At 39.5% G+C, this 20,272-nt stretch overlaps 1 protein-coding gene across 1 annotated transcript; it reads right to left on the reverse strand.

Annotated features, from left to right (window-relative positions):
- Positions 1–19,379: 19,379 nt before the first annotated feature.
- Positions 19,380–20,072, reverse strand: LOC138885980 (uncharacterized). Its single transcript, XM_070166998.1, has one exon. The coding sequence runs from the start codon at positions 20,070–20,072 to the stop codon at positions 19,380–19,382; it is 693 nt and encodes a 230-aa protein (XP_070023099.1).
- Between the last annotated feature and the right edge of the window lie 200 nt (positions 20,073–20,272).

The following is a 20,272-nucleotide window of genomic DNA, read 5'->3' on the forward strand; positions in this document are numbered from 1 at the left end:
CCCCGTATCTGCGAAGAGTTAAACCACAGGTGCGGAAGCTGGGCAGTCCCAAGGCCGCATAAGCGGAATAACTGGGCAGAAAGATATAAATTCTTGCCTTCAAGAAATTTAGCCATTTTTCACCTCTTTTCAAACGGGAAAAAGCTTGGAGAGCACTTTTCAAGGGAGATTTTCAGAGAAATTCATTGGGGTAAGGCCTTTGGTCCCTAAACTCGTTATTGGAATGATTTTTATCAATTTAAGTATGATAAATTAAGGAAAATCAGTGGTAATTTGTGGGTTAGGGCTTAACTAATTAGAGGCCTTTGAATGATGATTTGAAAGACCATTTGAGGTCTGATTTTGGTACTTTTAGTACAATTGAACTCGTGAGAGTGTGAGGATTTTGGAAATATAAATTTTACTTGATTCCGAGATGTGGGCTCGAGGGGTATTTTGGTCATTTTACCTAATTTCGCGTATTCTCTTAGAATTTCTTTGTAAAATCAGTTACTTGAAGTGTTATTTATATTATGCAATTGAATTGGATAGATTTGGGTCATTTGGAGTCGAGTACTCGTGGCAAGAGCGTGGTTTCAGATTGATTTGAGCCGGTTCGAGGTAAGTGGCTTGCCCAACTTTGTGTGGGGGACCTTCCTCCTTAGGATTTGGTATTACTTTTAATTGAAATGCCTTGTACGTGAGGAGATAAGTGCGTACTTGTTAAAAATTCAGTTTTCATTAAGTAATTACTAGTATATTTCTTTTCATGTTTATATTACCTGCATTTAAAGCCTATTGTTATCTTAGGAAAGCATGTCTAAGTGTTTTAATTGCCTTATTTGCTCAAACTGCTTTACCTGAATTTCGTGCATCATGCTAGGCTAGAACTACTTGTTTGCCTTGATATGGAATTGACATTTCTGAATGTTTTCCTGATGCTGCTGTGTAATTACATTTGTGACTACAAATGTGGGATTCCGGTAGCTCCCCCTTGTCTGTTTATTTGGGACTACGGATGTGGGATTCCGGTAGCTCCCCTTTGTCAGTTTATTTGGGACTACGGATGTGAGATTCCGGTAGATCCCCCTGCACGGTTATATGGAACTACGGGACTGCACCCGGTAGATTCCCCCAGTACTAGGTATTTACATTTGGGACTACGGGACGAGATCCCGATAGATCCTCGCGCACTATGAGTTGGACTACGGGACGGGATCCCGGTAGATCCATTGGATATGTATATTTGGGATTACAGGACGGTATCATGGGAGATCCCCAATTGTTATTTTAGTACTGAGCCATATTTCTTTCCGTGTTTACCTTGCCTCTGTAATAGTTGTTTTTCCCTTTATATCTTGTGTTACTTTTACTATTGTACTTGTTTATACTGTTCTGTTCTACGCTGTCGAACTTTATATTTTATTTAACCTTAATAGGGTCATGACCTTCCTCATCACTACCCGGTCGAGGTTAGGCTTGGCACTTACTGAGTACCGTTGTGGTGTACTCATGCCCTTTCTGCGCATGTTTTTCATGTGCAGATCCAGGTACTTTGACTTAGTCCTATTACCCTTGAGGCGGGGCGACTGTTCCAAAGACTTCGAGGTATATCTGCCGTGTCCGCAGACCGAGGAGTCCCCTTCCATTCTATCTTGTAGTGATAGCCCTTCTATTTTCTTCTGTTGATGTAGACATTCCGGAGTTAGAGCATTTTTATTATATTCGTAGCTTGTGATTTATGGGTTTTCAGGTTTTGGGAAAGTGTATTGGTTTTAAGAGTTAATATTGTGTATGCCGAGTGACATTTTTAAATGCTGTTTTATTACTCTATTTCTGTTTTAAATTGTTTTCTTCCGCAAATTTGGTCTATCTTCTACATCTTAGGCTTACCTAGTCGTAGAGACTAGGTGCCATCACGATGGTTCACGGAGGGTGAACCAGGGTCGTGACAAGTTGGTATCAGAGCTCTAGGTTCATAGGAGTTATGAATCACAAGCCGATTTATTAGAGTCTCGCTGATCGGTATGGAGACGTCTGTACTTATCTACGAGAGGCTATGTAACCGTTAGGAAAATTTCCACTTCATTTGATTTCCTTGTCGTGCGAGATTTGATGTCGCAATTCTAAACTTCTGTCTTCTATTCTCTCATAGATAGTGAGGACATGCGTTACCCGAGATGATCAGGCACCCGTGCCCCTACTATAGCCGTCAGCCGGGGTAGAAGCCGAGGACGCGCACGTGGTGCAGCTAGAGCACCTGCGCGAGTTGCCATCGAGGTACCACCAGCAAATCCAGCCGGAGCCCAGACACCTAATACGCCTACTGCTACTACTACTCCAGCACTTCAGGAGACTCTGGCATAGTTTATGAACATGTACACCACTTTGGCTCAGGCAGGTTTGCTTCCCCTTGCTGCAGCTACGTCTCAGGCCGGGGGAGGAGCACAGCTCCCGCCGCCTGCACTCCTGAGCAGCGAGTGCATGTTGAGCAGGTCCCTAAGATTATTACTGTACAACCTGCAGTCCGAGATCAGCCTAAGGACGGGGCAGCGGCTTCCGAGGATGAGCAGCTGAGGCTTGAGAGGTTCAAGAAGTACAAGCCTCTTGTATTCATCGTTCTAGCATTGGATGATGCTCTGGGATTTCTAGATGAGTGTTACCGTATTCTCCGTACCATGGGTATATCTGGATCGAGCGGGGTTTCCTTCACTACTTTCCAGCTTCAAGGAGCCGCATATGAGTGGTGGCGCACCTATGAGTTAGACAGTCCGGATGAGGATGCTTCACTGACTTGGACTTTAGTTTTCAGATCTGATCTTGAGAGAGTATGTTCCTCAGAGCCTCAGGGACGCATGACACACAGAGTTTGAGCATTTGCGTCATGGTGCTATGACTGTCTCAGAGTATGCTGTCTGTTACACTAGTTTGGCTAGGCATGCACCAGCCTTGGTTTCTACTATTCGCGAGAGGGTTCGCCAGTTTATTGAGGGCCTTATTCCCAGCATCAGGTCTAGCATGGCTCGTGAGTTGGAGATGGATATTTCTTATCAGCAGGTGGTGAGCATTGCTAGGAGGAATGAGGGTATGCATGCTAGGGAGAGAGAGAGAGAGAGAGAGAGAGAGAGTAGAGAGGGAGGCCAAGAGGTATCAAGAGTCGGGCCATTATTCTGGTGCCCATGCCCCAGCTGCAGTTCATCATGGTAGGGGTTATATGAGTCGCCCTGTTCATTCCAGCTCCTCTGAGGCCTCAGGAGCCTTATTATGCACCTCCGGTATCTAGCGTTCCTCCAGCGCGGGTGCTTTCAGAGGTTAGTCTAGCAGACCTGGCTCGAGCCAGCCACAACCACCACGTCCTCCCAGAGCTTGTTTTGAGTGTGGTGACACACGCCATATGGTGAGGGATTGCCCCAGACTTGGGATGGGTGCACCTCTATGGACTTCTCAGCCACAGCGTGCCCCGCAGAGTTCTCAGGCTATGATTACAACTCCAGTTGCTACCCCACCTGCTCAGCCAGCTAGAGGTGGAGGTCGGGGAGGTAAAGATCGCCCTAGAGGGGGAGGCCAGGCCCGATACTATGCTCTTCCTGCCCGTACCGAGGCTATTGCCTCCAATTCCATCATCACAAGTATTATACTGGTTTGTCACAGAGATTCATCGATTCTATTCGATCCAGGCTCCACTTACTCTTATGTATCTTCTTATTTTGCTCCGCATTTGGGTGTACCTCGGGATTCTTTGAGTTCTCCTATTTATGTTTCTACTCCTATGGGATATTCTCTTATTGTGGACCGTATTTATCGGTCGTGTTTGGTTGCTTTTAGTGGTTTTGAGACTAGAGCCGATTTATTGTTGCTAAGCATGGCATATTTTGATATTATCTTGGGCATGGACTGGTTGTCGCCCCATTATGCTATTCTTGATTGTCACGCCAAAACCGTGACGCTGGCTATGCCAGGTGTGCCGCCTATTGAGTGGAGGGGTACTGGGTTTCTCAAGTCCAAATAGGTATCCAACAAAATAGTTGATATGAGCTCAAGTCGGGTTCTCACTATCTCTAGTTTGAACCCTTTAATTAGGCTAATTAAATCCTCAATTCGCCCAATTCCTTGCTAGCCAAGTTATCCTAGATTAGGTCCATCTTTCTTAAGTAGAGACCAAGTCAAAAAGGCATAAATCAATGTTTGCAACCATTAATTCTAAAATTGAAGCATAAACTAAGTTAAATAATTATTACTCAAACATAAACAAACATTAAATTAAGTACCCATAAGGTTTACACACTAGGGCTGGGTCACAACACTAGTAAGAATCTAGCTACTCATAATGGGAATTGAAGAAAATAAAGAATAAATGCTAATTAAACTTATAACCTAAGATTAAAATAATAAAATATAATGTTTAAACACTAAAATAATCACAAACTTCGTAAAATGGCAAAATGTAACGGCTACAATAGCTCAAACTTTGAAAACTTGACCTAAAATATGAAACTCATCTATTTATAGTGGCCTAAAATTCGCTAACAAAAATGCCCCTCGGGAGGTTCTGCGGTCGTACAATTCCACGTGCAGTCCGCAGATTTCTTCAGTTGGAAGGATCTTGGATTCTGTAGCCGCACAATTTTGGATTGCCGCTGCGAAGCATATTCTGTGGCTAGCACAATTCTTGTACGGTCCGCACTTCAACAAGGCTTCAGGTCTTGGTCTTTTGCACACTCCTTGAACTTTGAATCATTTGTCAGTGCAGACCTTGTTCTGCGGCCACACATTGGCCAAATTCCTGTTGGACTGATTCACTTGATTTGCGACTGTTGATATCCAAATTTTCCCTCATATATTTTTAAATACGCATAAATACTTTCAAAATATTGTACATACATTTACAAATATGCACAAGTATTTTTATATTTTTTTCTATAATTTTTAAAGGCCCTAAATCAATTTATTTATGTATTTTTAATTATATAAATATTCAATAATTACCCATATTACTTTACAATGATTTAGTCATCTAAATTCATCATTTATGCTCATATGAGTGTTCAAATATTCTTAATTGTATTTTTACAATTACATTTACATTTTTGAGACTATAATTGCATGTTTTGCAAAATAGCCCCTACATATGCATAACTACATTATCTATACAGAAAATAACTTTTTATATTTGTATAATATTAAGCAATTATTTTAAATTGTCTTCATGCATAAAAATCATTTTTATCATTTAATTAGTTATTTTTATAAACTATTTTATTAATTAATTAGGAAGAGCCCCTAATTTATACCCAAAATGGGACCCCCCCCCCCATCCAATTTAATTAAACTCAAGCCCAATTCAAATCAACCTTAGCCCAATTAAATCCAACCTGCCCCAACCCAAAACCAATTGTGACCGTTGATCTCTAAGATCAACGGTCCATATCATCCCTTACCATTTTTAATCCAAACGACCCCCTAACCCTATTTATTTTTTACCACCCGCCGCCTTTGTATCCCCCTTCTTCTCCGGTTCTCTCTGAAACTAACCCTAACCCTAGCGTCGTCGTCTAAATTTTTCCGAAACCCTTCGATTATTACCCGTTCCATGGGATTCCCTGGTGATTTGAGGCCCCTACCAGCCTCTTACCTCTTTTGGTTGTTCAATTTTGTGGTTTCATGAAGGGATCTCGAAGAGATCCAACCTAGATTTTGTTCGAAACCGTTTAAGAATCCACATATGGCCATCTCCGTTTATGAGTACTATTATCTTGTGTTTATGGCTCGAATCTCTGGTTCCAAACTAGATTTTCTTTTATCTCTGTCACTTTTTCAAAACCCTCATCTCTTACACTTTGAACCTGTTCAGATCCTTGTAGATCTGAAATGTTTTTAAGTTTATACAGAAGTTTTCTTTAAAATGTTCATGTTCTTCTTATGATCGACTAATTTTAATGTTCCTCCAAGTTAGGGTTTTGATTCTTTATTATTTGATGTAGATTTGAAGTGGTTTCGAGTTTTTATAGCATTTTTCTTTAAAGGTTTTTTACTTTCCTTACTGTTAATTGATCTTAATGTTTCTCTAAAACTAGGGCTCCACTTCTTCTTGTTTCTGCAAAACTTTTCTAATAAGTGTTTGAATCTGATTATCTTTACTAGTTCTACCGACTCTTTCATGCCTATGTTCTAGCCCTTTGTTTGTTCATTTGTCTCACTGTCTGCTTCAATTTTTCCGATTATTGTTTATCTCTGTCAATCAAAATAGATTGACTGATTTCACTTAGGGTTCGAATTATATTTTCCCTGTTAAAATTAGTACCTCCCCGTGATTTTACCTATTTTCCTCATTTATAACTTTTAATTGGTATTACTTGCCTTATTTAGATTAATTAGTCTAATCTATCGGTCTTTAGACTTATTGCTTGCCTTATTTAACTTCAATCATGCCTGCTGACTAATTTCGTATGAGATTCTCCCTAATTTAAGTAATATTTTTTGGATTCTGTCTTATTAATTGATTAGGTTTAGCCCTAACTGGCTGGTTAATTGATTTGCATGCTTTATTTATGTGCCGTTAATTTTCCTTGCCTTATTTGTTTATTCTGCTCAATGCTATATAAGCTTCACCCCTTTTCTTTAACACACACACGAACATAGTTCAAAATACACACACAGACATAGAAAAGTACACAAAGTCCTTGCTCTCTTCCTCTATCACAATCTTCTACTCTTTGTTGTTACATTGCCTAGCCGGCTGGAAGCCAAGGCTAGACTTTTGGACCCTGTTTGTCTCACTCTTCTATTCCAAATTCTTAACTGGTATGCCTCCACTTTACTATCATTCAAACCTCTGTATGATTTAACTTGTGTACTTCCTGTTCTCAGCATGTCTACTTTCATATTATTAAATCAGTATGTTCTTTGCTATCAGCCTGCATATTTTAACTAAACCTATGTGCTTCATGCTAATACGCTTAATCAGCATGCCTACTTACATATGATCAGACCAAGAAGGTTTCTATTTCTAGCATGTCAGCATGTTTGCTTCTATTAACTAGACCTATGTGTTTTCCTGCTTTCAACATGTCTACATATCTGCCTCTATGCCATTAGACCTATGTCTACTTGCCATGTTCTAAATGTTCATCCTTAACAAACTTCTAATTAAGTCATGATCTCTATGCCCTCAACTCTGCTTGCTTTTCTGTGTGATTGTCTAATCCTAGCATGTTGTCCTATGATTAATACATGCATGTATGTTAACCTAGTAATAGCTAAGAGATCAAGACCATGAGAAATCTTGTTAAACTAATTGATCCTATTTATTGTTGATTGATGGGGTTCAGGGTTAAACTCCTTCTATTAAATCTGGACAATATGGGCTTTTGCTTTGTGATATGTTTCTGCTGAGACCCTTTGTTTCAGAATGCTTCTAACTATTTTTTTTACTCCTGAACTATTCCACTCTCAAACTGTTGTACTTCTAGATTGTTTTACTTCTAGATTGTCTACTTCTGAACTGTTTTCTTAAAACTATTTCTAAACTTTCAAGCACTTCCTTCCACTCCTACTCTTAGAATATCTAGGACCTTGCCCCTCCAGTGTGAGCACTGCTTAGGAGCCCATGAGGCTCCTCTGAACTCTGACACACTGGGGCTGGCCCTTCCACACTACCCAAAGACTGTTTCTCTTTAAAGAGAGTTTGGGTGTGAGCATTGCCCGGGGTCCCTTAGGCCCTTGGGAACTTTGACGCACCAGGATACTCTCTTGGTTACTATGAGTTGTTGGGGTACTACATATTTGGTTGAAGGCCTGGTTTTCCAGGTTTACTGTTTGGGCATGTTCAGGCTCCCTATAGTTTTAGCAGTTTCGCTTCTGTAATTCATTATTATGTTTGGTTTGTAATAATAATCTCTTGTAAAATAGATATTGGGGATATTAGTAAAACTGGGAGGGGTTCTTCTATATATTTTGTTGGTAAAAGGTAGATACCATGCATATAGGGTTTAAAATCAGTCATGTATTCTAGATATCATGCCTATAGGTTGTTGCGATGTTTGTTTGCTTATGTGCATTCAGATATTGTGCCCATGAATTTGAAATCAGTCCTACATGGTACCATGCCTATATGGTTTACTATCAATCCTGCATTCTAAATTCCATGCCTATAGGTTATTGCGATTTTCATTTATTTAGACACCATGCCTGTAAGCTCAAAACCAATCTCTGCATAAAAATAAGGTTTTGAAATTAATTTCTGCATTTAGATACCATGTCTATAAGGTTTTAAAACCAATTTCTGCATTTAGATACCATGTCTATAAGGTTTTAAAACCAATTTCTGCATTTAGATACCATGTCTATAAGTTTAAATCAGTTTCTACACTTAGACAACATGCCTATAGGACCTAATGAACCAAACTGCCTGCTTAAAATTGTTTACTACGGTTCTAATTAACAGTTATATATCATGTTCATAGGACACCTCAGAGCCACGCCTAGGCAAGTCTGTAAGATAATTAAAACCTTGCAAATCGTAAAGCTGTGCTTTGTTTAATCATTTTGAATTGCCCAGATTCAGCAAGACCCCTAAAATCAGTAGGCAAACTGATTAGGTCTCTATTGCCTCGCTTTAACACAATGCTGCATATATTCTGTTTGTCATGCCCACCTAGATATCCTGCTCTAGGATCTTTTGAAATATCTGAAATCTTGTTGTTTGAGACGTGCTATTGTTTGCTTGTGTGAGGAGGTAAAAGTGAGTTTTTAACTGTCCCTTTATGTGAATGTCCTATTTGTTTTACTTGTTGCTTAAATTTTCTCCTTTTAAGCACTTTAGGAGAGTCTATAACTACATTAATTAGAGATCCTAAACACCTCCAGGGCCATAAGGAAAGGACGGGTAATGCACGCATAGATTACATTTAATTAAAATCGCTTATATAACCACTAAATGGAGGGTAATTGGGTAGTAAAAGATATGCTGACATGTAATGCTATGTGTAGCACCCCAACTTGGGGACGATTACCAAGCATTGTACAGAAGTGATCCTATAGGCTAAAAAACTTAGGACCCCTTTACTCCTTGTTTTAAAATGTGATATCCATTGTCTAAATTGCTTTACTTGTTTATAATACTAATTCACCCAATTCGAGTTTGGCCGGGACCTACCATTGTGAACCTCGAGGGGTGCCTAACACCTTCCCCTCAAGGTTATTTCGAGCCCTTACCCAATCTCTGGTAATGCAAATCGGTTTTATGAGTTATTTGTTTTAGGTGCCCTAACGCACCTTAAATCCATTAGGTGGCGACTCTTCAAGTTCCACCAAATTCCCAAAAGAAAATGAGTTATTCCCAATGAATGCAGAAACTCGGACTCTACAAGGAAAAAAGGGGGCGCGACAGCGGCTGCATATGGAATTTTGCGGTCCGTACTTTCTTCTGCAGACCGCGCTTCTTTAGTTTTATGCCCTTTCTTGCCTTGTGATTCTGAACACTCCTTTTTGAGTCGGATTTCATCATGGGAGACCAAACTTCCAACATTCCTACAATTTGCACACTTTCATTAGTTTCGAGAACATAAGTCAATACATTCGAACTAAAACAAAATCAAAAAGGTGCTAAACTATTAATAAGTAGTCAAAATCCTCACTTATCAGCTCCCCCAAACTTAAGTCTTTGCTTGTCCTCAAGAAAATAAATTAGTTCCCACCTCATAGAGTTAAGGGTCATTTCCGCGAGTCAAAGGTGCACCAGTCACACATCAGTTGGGACCAATAATTACCCATAATACTCATGCATTATCAACAAGGTGACAAGTCAAATATTCATGCACATATAGTTCTAATGTGACATTTGATCTTCAAGAATTGACTTTACTCATCAAAGAATCTTGTTCTATCATGTAGGTCATGGTGGACTCCAAACTCTTCCTCTTCTGCTTTCCATTTGCCAAGATCACTTAAAAAGATTAGTCTCAATCTTAAGATTCAAGAAAGGTTTACTCGTCTCTCACAAGAGAATGTCACAAGTACGGCTTCAAGTACCATAGGCTTGCCCCTTATGTTGATCGCCACTAATGTAAGCTCAATTGGTTTGAAATCAAGTAGGACTTATTTCGGGTTCTAATGAAGGCTTTTGGATTAGGGTAGGGTACTATATGGATATGTGGTTACACTTTTCCTTAAGCACTCCACACTTTAATTTCTCGGCTCACAGTTGCCAATTTTTATAGGCATTTTCTTTTCATCGGGGACTAGAGAGACTTAACATCACTCTTCCTTGTTCATTTCATTCTTTTTTTATCCCTTTTTGATTGCTCATTATAGGGATCATTATCTCTTTTTGAATCCATCAACACTTCCACTTATTCACGTTTTGCATTTTTCTTTTTGTTCTTTTCTTTTTTTGCCTTATCTTTTCAAAGAGATCATTTTTTTTTCTCTTTTTGTACCTTGATACCTTTTTTAAATTTATCGTCTCTCCCCCATACTTATGTTTTAAGCCACTTATTTCAAAAGAGTGTCAAGGAAAATTTGGGTGTCAAGATAGGGTCACTAAAAACGGGTAAAGGCTTATAACATGGTTATCAAATGAGAAAGGCTAGAGGCTAAAAAGGGTTGACTAGGAATAACAATATTGGTTGGCAATAGAAAGCTCAAACGGGCCAAGGAAATCCTACAATCACTTCTCAACCCAAGCAAAACTTAGTATTTCGCCTTAAAACATATTCGGAGCAAGTTCTAGACCCTTACCACGGATACTTGGACTAATAACCATTCATCTCACCACTCACGCAACTAGATTGTAAAAGAGGATAGAGTCGAGAGCCTACAATAACCACATTCAAGTTTAAAGATCACTAAGGTCTAATTAAACCACTCGATGATTACCAAAGTCAACTCAAGAGTCACAAAGTCACTAACTAGAGCTCTTTATTTCAAAAACCTTGTCTTTAACCATAAGCACGTAGTTAAATATGTTGGTACCAAATGAAGCATGATTAAATCTTAGAGAATTACTTGATTATGTCTTTTTATTCATTATTGCTGCTATTATTACCTAAACACAAAAAGTAGACTCATTCCCTTAAGAAGATTGTCATGTCATCCATCATTGGGATAAGTCATCCGGTTCACACAATAACTACATAAGGAAAGAACTGTGGCGTTAAGAAAACCAAAGGCTTATTATCTACTAAAACATAAAAAGAAGCTACTTAACAACACAAAAACTAATATGGAAAAGATAAAGACACTAATAAGCAAAAACAAAAATAAAGAAGCTAATGAGCAAAAACTACTAAAGATAGAATAAATATACATAATAATATATATATATATATATATATATATATATATATATATATATATATATATATATATATATATTGAGAGATAGAGAAGATAGATAAATACAAATAAGAAAAGAAAGAGTATCATCAAATTATTACAGACCAAATGTATCAAAGTGTACCAATGTGTCAAATAAACTCCCCCCCCCCAAATAAAAGTAAGCATCATCCCCAATGCTTAGCAAAATAAAAGTAAAAAAGGAGAGGGTGAAGAAAAATCCCTAAGGATCCTTGGACATCTCAGTGTACCCATCAATGTCATCTCCCTCAGTATCAGCCAACTGAATCTCATCATCTTCAAATCTAGGCGTGACTGGGTTGGCGAACATCTCACGCACTACCTTAGCAGTGTCGGCGATAAGGTTTGGCTTATTAGACTAGCCATCGGGTACAAGTGTAGATGGTGCTGAAGGATCTGGGGCAGACTGGTTCGGGTCAAGCAGCATGTGAGGCCCCTCGTATTTCCTAATAGTCTGAAGCTGTAAAGCACACCCACAAGTCGCTTAAGTATCGTCTTGCCTTCTACGAGATGTTAAGGACTAGAACAACTTAGATGATAATGATATTAATTGTAGGAGGTGTATTGGATATCGTCTAGGGTCTAAGGATATCCCTATAACTAAGCCAAGTTGGGATCTATGCAATGGGCTAAAGTTTCAAATAAATTTGCACAAGACCCGGCTTCAAACGAATGTAACTCCCTAAATATAAGGATTTAGATTGTGATGTACCTATAAAATTAAAGCCCTTTGAGTCTAGTTTCGAATTCATCAAACTGCTTATCATTTGGATATTCTTATAGAAAGTTATGGCCATTTAATCAGACCTATCCCATATACGCGGCAACGCACAACAGAGGGGTTTCTGCCTTGTATGCGTGCCCAGCTATGCAGTCACTCGCCCAGATGTGTGGCCACGTATATAGGAGTCCTATAAATATCCCAAAGGTTGGGGACAGAGAGTGGCTAAGTTATTTCTTCAAGACTATGGCTTTCTCTCCACCACCTATCCGGCCAAGGCTTCCAATACACACCTAAGGTGAGTTTTTAAGTGTGTTGTATGATGATTTCACTTCTCAATCACTACTTACAACAAGGTTTTGATTGGATTCCATAGGATTTCTTCAAAATATTAAGAACACCCCAAAAGTTGTCTTTCAAGATATGGTCTACAACGGGTAAACTTTCACCCTTAAACCTACATGCACGGATTGCTAGTGACTATATGAGCAAGAAATAAGTACTATCACTTATGAGATGGTGATTGGAAGTCATAAGTGCTTAACCTAGATAATTGGGTATTGTAAAGATTTTGTAATGGGTTAATTAGTAAAATTTGATGGATGTGAGTTCATTGATGATTATAATGGTGCTAAGAAGGTAGTTAGTGGACGAAGGATGTTGTAGTATCTCTTGTTGGTGAAAATGAGGGATTGTTGGATGAAAAAATACCATTACTAGAGGTTGTAGAAAAATATGCACATTAGATGCTTGATAAAAATTCTAAATGACTTAAAGTATAGAAATTGTGCTAATATTGGTGCAATTGTGTTGCATTGTTGTAGATTGAAGTTGTTTAGTGTGGTGGACCATCGTAGTATTATTAAGGGGAAAATTCAGGTATGTTGGCTAAACTTCTCTCTTAGAATCGAATTCCATGATGTTCCCGTAAGTTTCAAGTATGTTTGGCCAGGTTCCTAATTCCCATGTTCTGAGATGTTCCTAATAAATTCGATTATCCCAAGTAAGCGTTGTGTTGAAAGATGCATATACTCAAAATGTGTACCAATTGCCCCTACCTTATTATGATATCTTCGAGAATGTGTTCAAGTTTGGTTTATGTATTAAAATATAATGACTTCAATACGTGTTTCAAATGAAAGTCTATGATTATTAACTTGGAAAGAAAACCCAAGGTGCATAAAATCATATAGCTCATATACAGATCAAATTTCTATTTCAAAATGCCTTTTTGTTGATAAACTATGACAATGTTTGGAAGTGAAAGACGTGAGGGCGAGATATAAAATGTGGTCATCGTGCCAATAATGAAAGTTATACTTATGCCTAATAGTGCCAATGAAATGAAATGTTGTATGAAAGATTATGAAATGGGCCTTGATTTTAAATGCTCTTAATGTTCTATGGTCACCCATGGCAAGTAAAAGGAAATGATAGTATGAACATGAAATGTGGCTGCTTGCCAAAATGAGAATTATGAGGCATTGTATGTTCTAATGGTTTCAATCATAGTATGTATGCTTCTAAATTATAAATGCAAATGACTTCGATGATAAGTCCTCAAGAATCATGAACTTAGCTAATGACCTTAAGATGGCAAGAGAGTATATAACGAGATGAAAGAGAGATGTCCTATGCTAATGATGATAAATCTTATGGAAAAAGAATTTGGCCCATGTGCCATTGAAATCTACTCATTTATCTACCATACATGTGCTAATATAATGAGTTGTGTTTCTCCATGATGAGAATGAACATGAAGTATTCCAATGATCCGAGAACTTACGACCTTAAATGTAATGTTAATCATGTCGCTTGAGCTTATATATGGTCATGTGCATAATGATGTATTATGAGCCCTATGGACGGTATTTGAACGCATATGTGCATTGTGTATGGTATGGATGAACACTATGGATGGTCTATGAAATGCATAGGTGTATAATATGGATGAATACTATGGACAGTCTATGAAACGCATAGGTGTATGATATGGATAAACCCTATAGATGGTCTATGAAATGCATGGGTGTATGCTATGGATGAACCCTATGGACGGTCTATGAAACGCATAGGTGTATGATATAGATGAACCCTATGGACGGTCTATGAAACGCATAGGTGCATAGTATGGATAGATCCTATGGACGGTTTGTGAAACGCATAGGTCCATGTTAAGAGAGGGATATGGATGGATTGGTGAGATGCATAGGCAGTACAAACAATAAGTGCCACTTTCATTGCCTTTGTTTGTACATGTTGTTACATTAACATTATATTGTGTATCCCCCGCATAGTTCATATGTCTCACTTGATCTCAAAAGAAGTGCAGAATGATTTAAGTATAATAAGTCTTTGCATGTGATTCTATGGGTCATTTTATAGTTTCTTGATGTACTTTATTTGCCTCTTATTTGAGTCACTGTATTTTCATATGTTGTTTTGTCTGCCTTACATACGATTACTACTCCACATGTACTCACGCCCCTTTTATTAGGGGCGTTTCATCTTTTAATGGATATAGGTAGTTCTACAGCAGGCGGTATCGATCAATGATAGCAGTACATCCTCCTCTTAGCAGACTTGGTAAGCCCCACTTCATATTGGGGTTTTATGCATTTTAGCTTCATATGTACAGTGTTTTGAGGTATAGCCGGGGCCATATTGCCGACACTTCCATACTACTCTTATGTTGTACTTAGAGGCTCCGTAGACATAGTGTGGGTTGTATCTTGGTTTTGGCAAAAAAATCAAACTAGAAATGTTGGATTTACGTCACATGCATTTCACTGCTAAACTATGAATGTGTAAAAATAATTTGGAAAATCGTGAACGAATTTATCAATGGGAATATGATTGGTGTTGATTATGAAATCCTCTCAATGTTTAAATAATGGGATACATCTCTACTCTATTCATAAGCAAGGTCGAGTAGAAAGTATCTAGCAGGCTTGTTTGACCAGGTTATCTTGGTTGAACGCCAGTTGCGCTTCCCGAGGTCGGGGCATGACACATTATATCAAATGGAAGGTCCCCGGCTGTAGCAAATTTGGTCACCTCCTTTCGAATCTTGTCCACTGATTTCTTGCTGACCTGGGACTTCCTCATCTTCTTCACTTCCTTTCCCAACTCCTCAATAACTTACTCGTGATGTACCAAGGTGTCCATGATAATCTTTTGGTTCTCCAAAATCTTCTTCGGTGTCTCCTCAATGTCAGAAGGAGCCTGTGATGCCTGTGAAGTGGATTAAGCTTCAACAATACCAGACAAGTCATATAACTTTGCAGTAGCTGTCTGCATCCAGTTGTTGAGACTTGCCAAAGCTTGGGAGATTCGCAACGCAGATAGTGGGGTAGTGGGCATGGGCACTGGCCTCGGAGCTATGGTAGGAGCCGTGGTAGGGGATGTGGATGATGGCGGAGGTATAACAACGACACTAGAAGAAGGCTCAGTAGAGGTGGATGGGAAATCAGCTGCCTCAGACTACCACTGTTAGCTCATCAGACTGGCCTGTGGTGGTAGAAGGCGGGACTTTCTTCTTTGGGTTGCTCGCATCCATCAATGAATACAAATCGAAGGGATTCTTCGCATTCACCTTAGTGTCAAAATCCCCCGACTCTACCTTTGCATCAATAAGGTACTCTTGATAGTGTTGAGGTAAGGGTAAGATGAATTGTCTTGCCACGCTATCAATGAGATGTTTGCCAATATCATGGCACCCACATTGATTGGGTACCCGACCATAATGGAAGCCATAAAAACTGCTAGAAGAATAGAAAGTGAGTCTCGTTCTAGCATGGATCCAATCGGCTACATACAAAGGTTTGTCACCCCTTTGCCTCAAATCTCAAAGTATTCCACTGAATGGGAACCCCAACGGTAATCCATGGTTGTGGTGGTCCTGGTGGTGCCAAAATCTCAGCCAACCAAGGAAGAACTTCCTCATTCATTGCACACTTCTCCAAATACTCCTTTGGATCAACATCCTCGAAGAGTAAGTACATGTTTAACGTATGCTTATCAAACCTCACCTTGAGGTTTCGCACTTTGGTCACCTTTGTCCCTTTCTTTATATGAGCCACATTGGCATAGAATTCACGGACGAGGTATTCTATTCTATACTCTCTCGGTAAACCACATCCAACCATTTCATTCTATGAATTGCCTCAATATAGCTGGGTTGTACTTCTCCAAATCCTTCTGTTAGATAGTTATGTGTTAATAGTTCTAGTCCTATATGTAGTAGGAGTAGAAGATGTCCTAGTCCCATGTGTAGTCATAGTCATATACGTAGTAGGAGTAAAATATGTATTATATATAGGGCTCATTGTATCATTGTAAACAAATAGATTTTTCTCCCGTGCATTCTCACATGGTATCAAAGCTTCAATGAGAAAATTATCATTGTGCGTCATTCCAGCGACATCCGGAAAGAAAGATCTCATTGTCGTGTAATTTTCTGGCAACTTCGTCTTATTCCTAGGGTTCATCATTGCTACAGTGGCACTTTGCATATACTAGTACCACCATTAGATCCAAAACCTTTGTGCGACCAAACCTCAGAAATCTCAGTTCCATTGGAACAGAAAGTCAGTCACTGTGCGTCTTTCCGGTTGATGACTCAAGATTGAGTTGTGTTATCTCCTTATCGGTAAGTGTTATACGAAAACCAACATTACCATCTTGTTTGGAAAGGTCAGGCGGTAAAACCCCAGTCAATCACTCCGGTAGAAAGTCCCTCACGTGCCTCCACACATAGCCAGAACTAGGGTTCCAGCGAGCTACAATAACTTTTCCGGCATGTGTGAGCCATTCTGACCACTTTTTGACAAAACCTCTTCATGACAACTTACTTGTCCAGTGATTCCGAGCCTACCCATATAAATTACATCAAATTCTGACAACTTTATATTTTTTTGGTGTGAACAATGCACTTTCTAGCATGAACAGTGATTTCCCAATGTGAATAGTAACTTCCTGAAAAGTTTCTATTTACTAGTGGTGTTTTAGAACTTATTTTGCAGTGTAGAATTCGGCTTAGTCTAACTATTTTCAAATTTTCCGGTGACCTTTCGGTCAACTTCTGCTTATCAACAACCACTTGATTTTGTTGCTCAAGGAAAGTCTATTGGCCTTGTATGTCGAATGATCAGCTTGCAGATATTTTTACCAAGTCTCTCACTGGTCCTCGTATTAGTTACATATGTAACAAGCTCGGTATATATGATTTGTATGCGCTGCCTTGAGGGGGAGTGTTAGATAGTTATGTGTAAATAGTCCTAGTACTATATGTAGTAGGAATAGAAGATGTCCTAGTCCCATGTGTAGTAGGAGCAGAATATGTCCTAGTCACATATGTAGTAGGAGTAGAATATGTATTATATATAAGGCCCATTGTATCATTGCTAAAAAATAGATTTTTCTCCCGTGCATTCTCACACCTTCAACAGAAACTGTCGCTCAAGAGTTAGCGACCTCACTGGCCACCACATACAGAATCTGGTAAAGGCGGCCAGGCTAACAAAGCGATCCTCCCAAACCTCTTTCTTCTTCGATCTTTCAAGCCCTATAGATATAGCATCTTCCCATCTACCACCATTGGGGATATCATGTGTAGCCTGTGCCTTAGGGACTGGTGTAGCCGGTGGCTCAGAAGCCTGACTAGCACTCTCCGATCACTCGGAGGTGTTGTGACATAAAGATGTCTCATCCCTGAGTTGGTATCTCCCATACGGCCTCGACTGTGTGGCTGGCTGCTCCTCCTGAATAGAGGTTGAGTTGCCCTCTAACACTTCCCTAGACGGGATATAGGAGCTAGAGTCGAAAAGGTCTGCACCTCTCCTTCTACCGCCTGTTGTTTTCTTTCTTATTGTCTTAGGCTGGCCCAGAGGCAAGGCACTTTTACCTCGACCCCGAGAAGATTCACCTCTCCCTTTTGAAGTGTTGCATCGTACTCTTGATCGAACCATTATTTGTATAAACAGAGGAGATTATTAGTTACAATTCATTGTTCAAACACATAAATGAGACATGTAGGTAAGGGGAAAACCATATGACACACTGGAGTTGTACAATTGAGTCATGTCTACAGGATAAGGGTTCTGCAGTCCGCACAATTTGACCTACGACCGCAAATAGGAACTCGTGGTCCGCACATTTCTGTTGTGCAGCCACAGAAGGGAAGTGCGGTCCGCACATTTGTGATTGCGGCCGCACTTTTGAGGTTCAAATTTGTGAACTCTCTAATGGCAGAGAAAAGCCTAATCTGCAGTCGCAACAGGATTTCTGATATCTGCACAATTTGACTTGGGGCCGCACCTTTGAGTCTCAAAAGTAAAGACTCTCTGATAACAGAGAAAAGCCTAATCTGTGGCAGCATGAGGAAATCTGCGGCTGCAAGAGGAAATCTGCGGTCTGCACAATTTGACCTGCGGCTGCAGATTCCTGCCTCACAATTCAAGTGGGGTCGCAAAATTCAAACCATTACTAATAGAAAACTTTTTTAGTCTAAGATTTTTCAATTCCTTGCACAAATAGGCATGTTATTTTAAGAGGATGCAATTTCACTAACTAGTCCCCGTAGAGCATGTATCAAGTTAACCCAGTTTGGATCTACCCCACATGGACACACAATAGAACTCTAATAACAGATGGCCTAAAAAGAACTAAAAACCTACAAATTAAACTAACTTAAAAATCAAAATGAAATCAAAGCATACCAGATAGAGTGAATGCACTAAGTGAGTAATCTAGGTAAATGTGCGTATGGACAGTTGAAATCTCCAAGAAAACTTAGCAGGGCAACAATGTTTTTCCAAAGTGGGAAGGAAGTAAATGGAGACCTATTGTTCTATGTATACCATTCAAAATGAGAAGGGATCATAGACGAGTGCGGCCACACATTTTCATGTACGGTCCGCACTCTTTAACCTGGGTGATCATTCTTAGAAATCAATCTACGATCCGTATATTTTTAAGTGCGACCGCAAATTTCATGTGCGGTCGTAGATAGACCTCCACACTAACAAGTTTAAACTCTAGAGAGTTGGTATTTTTGATGTTTCAAATGTGCGGTCCGCAAGAGAAATCTGTGACCGCAATGCTCATCTACCATGACACACATAAAAATGTGTAGTCTGCACTCTCTTGAGCACTTAGCCATATTTTCGTCCGTAACTCTTGTAAGTCACACTCACTCGTGTAGCACACTTCAAATCAAGTTAGAACAAAAATAACACCTTACTACAAAAGAAAAAGGAAAATAAACATGGGTTGCCTCCCAAGAAGTGCCTGATTTAACATCGCGGCATGACGCAGAATACCCTCAAGTGAAATGAATAACCGCCACAACATGGATATCTCCAACCTTTCCCAAATAGTGCTTCACCCGGTGACCATTGACTCGAAATACTTCATTGTTTTTGTTCTTCAAGTCTAATGCACCAAAAGGTGTCACACCTACAATTTCAAAAGAACCACTCCATTTGGATTTTAGCTTCCTGGGAAACACCATCAACCTTGAGTTAAACAACAATACAAGATTGTCTACCTTGAACTCTTTGTTCCAAATGTATTTGTCACGAAGATATTTCACCTTTTCTTTGTACAAGGACGAACTCGCATAAGCATGGTACCATAACTCATCCAATTCATTCAAATGTGCAACCCTCAAGTTAGCGGATACATCCCAATCAAGATTAAACTTCTTTAAACCCCACATGGCCTTGTGCTCTAGTTCTACTGGAAGATGACAAGCTTTCTCGAACAGAAACCGGTATGGTGACATTCTGATAGGTGTTTTGTAAGCCGTCTGATAAGCCCATAATGCATCATCAAGCTTCTTGGACCAGTCCGTCCGATTAGCATTCACTGTTTTGGACAAAATACTCTTTATCTCCCGGTTGGAGACTTCCACTTTCCCACTTGTGATGATAGGGCGTCGTAACTTCGTGAGTAACACCATACTTGCTAAGTAAAGTGTCGAAAGCCTTGTTGCAAAAATATGACCCCCCCCCATCGCTTATAATTGCACGTAGAGAACCAAACCTTGTGAAAATATTCTTCTTCAAGAAAACCACCACACTTCTCGTCGTATTGTTGGGTAAAGTAACAGCCTCAACCCATTTGGACACATAATCCACCATGACCAATATGTAGGTATTTCCACAAGAACTCACAAAAGGGCCCATGAAGTCAATACCCCACACATCGAAAATA

Source organism: Nicotiana sylvestris, chromosome 2 (genome assembly GCF_000393655.2).
Source record: "Nicotiana sylvestris chromosome 2, ASM39365v2, whole genome shotgun sequence".
Lineage (NCBI taxonomy): Eukaryota > Viridiplantae > Streptophyta > Magnoliopsida > Solanales > Solanaceae > Nicotiana > Nicotiana sylvestris.

Coding starts and splice junctions, on each gene's coding strand:
- LOC138885980 (XM_070166998.1), bottom strand. CDS start 20,072: ATGGGGGGGGGTCATATTTTTGCAACAAGGCTTTCGACACTTTACTTA.